The sequence below is a fragment of the Mesoplodon bidens genome (genome assembly GCF_964165515.1).
Source record: "Mesoplodon bidens genome assembly, chromosome: 2".
Classification (NCBI taxonomy): Eukaryota; Metazoa; Chordata; class Mammalia; order Artiodactyla; family Ziphiidae; genus Mesoplodon; species Mesoplodon bidens.
The window spans coordinates 89886558-89893253 of NC_138177.1; the positions used below are offsets into that span (position 1 = coordinate 89886558).

Consider the following 6696-nt stretch of genomic DNA (forward strand, 5'->3'; position numbering starts at 1 on the left):
GGGTGGGGCCTGAGAGATTCGAAAGGAGCCCCGCCCCCTTGGAGCGGGTTCCCGAGAGTAGGTTGTAGGAGGAAAGCACCTTACGCGGGAGGTGAGGCGAGTCGGAAAGTGAAAACTGAGGGTGGCGTGGAGGTGTGGTGTGGGCGTGGTGCCGCGAGGAGTAGAAAGGTGGCTTGGGGAGAGGAAGAACCCGGAGGGTGGTGGCGCGGAGAAGGATGGGGCGCGTAGACCGCCCCAGCGAGAAGAGGTCGGGTCGCAGGGGCGTGGAGGCCAATGTGCGGAAGGAGATGGGAGGATGGGGGCGTCTGTCGGCACTTGCTCCGGAGGTAAGAGTACCTCAGTTGCAGGGGCAGGTGCTGCTGCTGGGACGCCTGCTTTACCTCCAGCGTGACTCCCAGCCCTTGGCTTGCACCGAGCCTAGCTGGGAGGCCTTGGGCAGGATGGAGACCTGAGGAAAGGTATATTTTCTCTCCAGCGCCGGGGTCTAAGCTGACTTTTGCTCCTGCTGGCTGGAACATGGAAGATTTAGAAGAAGGTAAGGAAACGCTGGAGGGAAGAATGAGGCCCTGTGATTGAGAGCCGTGTTAGGGACTAAAGGCTGGCATTCCTTCTTTCCTCCCCTACAGATGTAAAGTTTATAGCAGATGAGACCTTGGACTTTGGGGGGCTGTCACCATCTGACAGGTAGTAGACTCTTTATCCTACTTACCTTCTTCCAACAATGGTTGTCTCTAACCCTTACTGCTGAATTATTGGCCTCAGGTCTGGATTGGTAATTTAGCAAGGTTGGTGCACTGGGGCTTCTGGGTGGCTGGTTGACTTCGCCCCCTATGACACTACTGGGGGAGGGGAGAAGGGATAAGCTGGAACGAGATTTCAGGGTGTTAAGAAGAAGGGTAAGTGGATTTGCTTCATGTTCATCCTGGCATAACTCCCAATGTCAGTAAGTGCTGAAGGCCTCCTAGAACTGGCTGTCTCATCACTAAGATCTCGCAGCCAGCACGGGTATCAGGGTTTGGGGGTGTGTTCCTGGCTCTGTAGTGGGGGTTTTGCCCAGTCTCCCTTGTAGTCTCCTGCTCTCTTCCATGTGGGCACGGTGCCTGATTTGTCTTCTTTCTCAGTCGAGAGGAAGAAGATACAGCAGTGTCAGTGACTCCGGAGAAACCCCTCCGACGAGGTCTCTCCCATCGAAGTGACCCAAATGCAGTGGCCCCCGCCCCCCAGAGTCTGAGGCTCAGCTTAGGCCCCCTCAGCCCAGAGAAGCTGGAAGAAATCCTCAGTGAAGCCAACCGGCTGGCAGCTCATCTGGAACAGTGTGCCCTGCAGGAGCGGGAGAACACCGGTGAGGGCCCGGGGCCTCGAAGGGTGAAGCCCAGCCCTCGGCGGGAGACCTTTGTGCTCAAGGACAGTCCTGTCCGAGACCTGCTGCCCACCGTGAGCTCTTTGGCTCGGAGCACCCCCTCCCCAAGCAGCCTGACACCCCGACTCCGGAGCAGTGATAGGAAGGTGTCAGTCAGGGCTCTTCGAGCAACATCTGGAAAGAGGCCCTCCAGCATGAAGAGGGTGAGTGTAGAGGGTTTGGGTTAGATGTGTGCCCCCGACACTGTGCCTGACTCAGTACAGGCGTAGAGCAGTTTCTTTGTTGGTAAAATAGAGATAGTCAAATTCTACCTCACAGGATTGTTGGAATTAAACGAGGTACCATAAGCAAAGAACTTACCACCGCGTCTGTGCGTGAGCTCTATAATGCTTATAGTCAGCTCTCAATAAATGGCATTGGTGATGATGATGACGATGTTGGCAGCTAACTTCTGATCTTCCTTACTGGGATCTAGGCAGCTCTCCATCTCTGTCCCTTAATCAGCCAGCAGAACAGATTCTTTTTCCATTCTAGTCCTTTTTTTCCCCTCTCTTTGTGTTTCAGGAGTCGCCCACTTGCAATCTGTTCCCTGCATCCAAAAGCCCAGCATCTTCTCCTCTTGCCCGATCAACTCCTCCAGTCCGGGGGAAAGCCGGGCCCAGTGGGAGAGCAACAGCAAGTGAGAAGACCTGGGCAGCAAAGCTGTGGGTGAGTGGGAAGAGGGAGGGTGCGGAGCTGACCCTAAAATTCCTCTGCTCCTCTCCACCAGGCCCGCCTACCTCTGTCAGACCAGTCTTGGCCCCACAGCCTTCTTCCAGCAACTCTCAGCGCCTGTCTCGGCCACAGGGAGCAGCTGCTAAACCTTCCAGTCGACTGCCTGTTCCGTCGGCCATTCCCAGGCCTGCCAGCAGGATGCCACTCACCAGCCGGAGTGTACCATCCAGCAAAGGTGCCCTTCCTCCAGATTCCCTGCCAGCTCGGAAAGGACTTCCAAGACCAAGTGCCGCAGGGCACAGAGGTGAGAAGAATGGCCATAAGGATAAGAAATCAGGAGGAAGAATACCTACCCCTGTCCAGCATGAACGCACCCTCCCAGAGTTGGTAGCAGTGACTTTCTCCACCCTCATTACAGCTCTGTTTGAAGATGGGGAGGCTGAGTTAAGGAGAGAATGTGGGCCTGGGCAGAGTTGGAGCCTCAGCTTTCAGATACCTTATGTTTTTTATCTTGGGTGGGAAGAAAGGCACTAAACCCAAACTCACTCTGCCTTCATCCAGTATTTCTTTTTGAGAAGGTCACTTGAACCTTCTGCTAACTCATGTCTTTTGTTAACACCCATCAAGTTCCTGTTTCTCAGCGACCGAATCTTCCCATCCCCGGTGCCGGTCGCAGCAATCTGCAGCCCCCCAGGAAAGTTGCAGTCCCAGGACCTACCAGGTAAGACAGGGTGAGATGCTGTCTCTTTCTCCCTTGATGGGGATGAGGAGGGGAGCCTGGAGGGGCAGGGAGTCCCATTTCTTCCTGAACTTGAACTCAGCTGGTGACAAATGGGCTTGTGAAAGAAGGGCAATTTAAAGCAGTTCCTTCTTCTGTCTCTTTAGGTAAAGAGATCAGGACAGCAAGCAAGAATTCAGTAGCAAACTGCTATAGTCACTGCCTGGACTCACCTCTATATTCAGCTTCCCAAGCTCTCTCCTTGGAGGCAGGCCTGACTCCAGCAGATTCTGGCCCAGGGATGGAAGGAAGAGCTGCCACCATGGCTGGTGCCCCAGGAGTAGAGACCGTGGGAGATAGGGTGGATTAGGGTTGAGCTGGAGGGGAATCAAACTCTCAGTTGAAACAAGATAGGAAAAAGAGGTTGCCTCCCAGTGGTGAAGTTAAACAGAAAATAAGAAATGCTCGAGAGTGGTTTGTCCTCATCCACCCCCACTCTTGCGTCCAGCTCCACAGAGTTTGATTTTCATCCCAGGCTTTGGTTCGCTGGACATTTACATGTGAATGGCCTCTGTAGCTAACCTCCCTGCTCTCCAAGGAGCAGTCCTCCTGAATAACATCCTCTACTGGACTCAGGCCTGTTTGGAGAGGCAGAGGCAGGCATCTGGTCTCCAGAACTTGTTTCCTGTGGATTCTATGACTCCTAACAGGCCAGTTTATGATAAGCTTACTCCATTGGTCTGCATTTTTCTAAAATAAAATGAGTATATTTTTATATTCTGTATACATGTGGAAGTAAATCCTCCAATTTCTAACAAATTTGGAGTAAACTCCTGTGTAATTCCAGTGAGGGAGCCAGGCTGGGCTTCCCAGGCAGGGGTCTGAATAGGCCCTAGGCCCTTGAGATTCCAGCTAATCAGGCTATGACTAGCCCCCTTGTTGGCATTCAGTGGGAACAGGCTGCCTTTTTCTAGGCATTTCCAGGCTTCATATGTTATTAGAAGGTCCAGATCAACTTAAGTAGAGTTTAATTCACAGTATGTGAGGCTATCAAACCAGGGTCTTGGTAAATTATTATTTATATTCTAAACGTGGGTGTCCTTTCCTGGCAAGAGAATGAATACTCCTAGGAATTCAGCATCTTGTCTGCTGTACTTATGGGATGAGGGGGCCCTCGGGTGGGTACCCTGGTGTTCAGGTTTGCTGATTGCCTCAGGCAGAAGATGCCTGAACACCTTGTTATGTTCTGCCTTACATCTTTAGAATTGTTGGTGTTCTCCTCTTCTTTCCCCTACTAGACTTGAGGGCTGGTGCCAGGATTTATAAACCTCTGCAGTGCCTAGTGTTGTGATTTATATGTGGTGGAGAGTTCTATTCATTTATTGAAAAAATATTTGAGTGCAAGATCGGGGGTTGTTTGTTAAATGAATGACAGAAGATTCATTTAATAGATTAACTAAGGGTCTCCCTTTTCTCACAGCCTTCGATTCTTGGAAATGCCAGAACCAGTCCAATTCCTTATGGGTTTTGAGAGGACTTTGCTCCTTGGAGGCCAGGCCCTGACTTAAGGAAGTCAGCAGGCAACTGGGCCAGGGGAGTGAGTTCCAGCTGGTGCCCCGCCCCCCCAGGTTTACATGCCCATAGGCCCCCTTCTGAGGCACTAAAAGGCCCTTCCCCTGTTCCTGGGCCAGGGGCACCCCACCCCCCACCCCCGCCCCGTGGCTTTCTTTTTATGGCTGATCTTAAGCTTCATTTAACACATTCACCTATATCACAGTGACAGCTGCCTACACTTTCACCTTTTCCCTGAGCCTCTGGGATTCCAAGCATTGAGTTGGGGGAGGGTATGTGGAGACAGACACTGAGTGTCTGGCTCTGGAGAAAATTTGGCAGGGGCAAGAAGACCTCAGGTGCGTCTTCCAACCGCGTCCTGCACTGGTGTCTGACAGAAGCAAGCCCAGGCACATGCTTAGGTGTGGCCAGCAGATGGCATGTTCGTGTGGCCTGCGTGTGAGCCAGGCCCCGGTGGGTCCTCAGAGGCAAAACAAGCAGCAGACCCGCGTGCTGTTGCCACCTGGTGGCCGAAGAGGACAAGGCAAGGCCTGTTCCTTTTACCCTCTAAGTCAGTCTAGGGTTTCATTAACTGCCCCTCCAATCCCACTGCAGATCTGTTTAAGCAGCGTTCAGGAGGCAGCGTCCGTGGGGCAGGAGGCCTGCCCGCCACGGCTGCCCTTCTAGTTCACTGCCTGCTTACTTCCTTCTGTTTGGGTCGAGCTTTCTGTTTTTTCTCTTTATGCACTCTACCTTCACCCCCCTCCCCAGTAGCACCAGGGAAGGAAGCCAGGGTTTCTTGGTCTCTTACTATGCACTGTGAACTGTTCTAAGCACTAACATGTGTCAACTCATTTAATTCTCATAAAAGCTCAGTTAGGCACAAACAGTTATCATCCTCATTTTGCAGGCAGGGAAACTAAGGCTCAGAGATTAAGTCACTCAGTCTGGTTCCAGGGTTTGTGTTCTTAACAACTCCCCTCTATGGCCCCCATGTGAACTCCCTATCTAGTTTGTTGAACAGACCTTCGAAAAACACAAAACTTGGGAACAGAAGTAATGTGGCAGAGCACACAGCTGGCTAGAGTATGAGTAGTTGCTTCATTTCCGACGGGGAAAAAACACGAGACCGCCCAGAGGAATGAAGTTAGGATATACGTAGTCACTGAGCACCTTTCAATTCCCACCAGCCTCTCAGCCCTCCCTGCCTCCTGAATTCTGCTCCCAGGAGGGGACTCAGCCCTAAGGGGCTGGGCTGGAATCCTGCCTGCTCTGTGCAGCCTCTCCAGCCGTACAAGTCCCTCCTGTCCTGGTGAGAAGCATACTTTCCTGCTAACAGCCACATCTTCGTTGGAAATGCCAAGACGTGGGCTCAGTACTGAGGCTATTTGGGGGACACTGCTGGGGGTGTCGAGAGGATATCTGAGTCCCCTGACCTGGCCCTTCCAGGGCCCTGCCTGCTTGTGTTTTCCAGAGACCAGGCCTCCCCCCTCTGGAAGGGGAGGGCCCACACAGAAGAAAGGACGACAGTGCTCAGCCCGCACAGACCTAGTTTTATTCAGTAGCATATGGGGAACTGAAAAAACAAAGCACAAAATGCTACCGTATTTACAGTTACAATCAAACTGTACAATCAGATGGTTAGTATCAAGTTAGCATCCAGCATCTTTGTATTTTTTTAAGTCAAGTCATCAGTAGTAAAAACCAGTTAAGTTTTTAACCCTTTGCAGGAATTGCTGAGGGGAGAGGCCAGGGAAAGAATCCATGGCAGAAAAGCCAGAGACCAGCCTTACAAATGAGAAATAGGAACACTTTTTCTACTCATAGCCTCTTTTTCTAGCCACCTGCTCCAGAGGAAAATGGGTGACAAGTCCGGAATACATGCTCAGCATAAATGGTGACTCAGATGAACAGCAGTTGGCAAAACTGAGGAGGGAGAGGAGAGGTGGGGAGATGACAGCCTGGAGCAAGGGGAAGGGCCTGAGGCCCCCTCGCCAGGACTGCTGGGTACAGACCCGACCTGACTGATGGCCACATCAGACCCCCTGGGACTGGACCCATCCTAACACAGAAAGCAAATAAATAAAAAATATATATTAACTCTCTCTTCGCAGGGAGCTGGGTGGTGAGGGGGAGAAAGAGGAACAGGGACCTGGTCCTTCGAAGAAGAGAGCCAATTCCAAGAAGGGGATAAAAATAGAACATGTCTCAGAGGCCACAGCAGGTCAGTGGGGTTTGTCTGGTCTCAGAGGAGGGCGAGTGGACTCTCGAACCCAGACTGGAGACCTGGGCTGGAGACAGCACGGGGCAACCGTGCCAGCCCCGTCTGTCCTCTTCCTCCCTGTCCCACCCA

General features: G+C 52.2%; 1 protein-coding gene across 8 annotated transcripts; it reads left to right on the forward strand.

Moving 5' to 3' along the window:
- Positions 1-7: 7 nt before the first annotated feature.
- On the forward strand, positions 8-3576 carry PSRC1 (proline and serine rich coiled-coil 1; the record flags this gene model as incomplete). Of its 8 annotated transcripts, none has more annotated exons than XM_081226537.1 (8): positions 8-57; positions 476-535; positions 627-684; positions 1122-1563; positions 1925-2039; positions 2130-2378; positions 2702-2795; positions 2960-3576. In XM_081226537.1, exons 2-8 carry the CDS (start codon positions 517-519, stop codon positions 2961-2963), a joined length of 981 nt encoding a protein of 326 aa, XP_081082663.1. In that variant the 5' UTR covers positions 8-57; positions 476-516. The 8 variants fall into 8 exon arrangements, with proteins under 8 accessions (XP_081082663.1, XP_081082659.1, XP_081082657.1 ...); XM_081226536.1 differs by lacking the exon at positions 8-57 and adding an exon at positions 59-168; XM_081226534.1 differs by lacking the exon at positions 8-57 and having other exon boundaries at positions 474-535; positions 627-772.
- Between the last annotated feature and the right edge of the window lie 3120 nt (positions 3577-6696).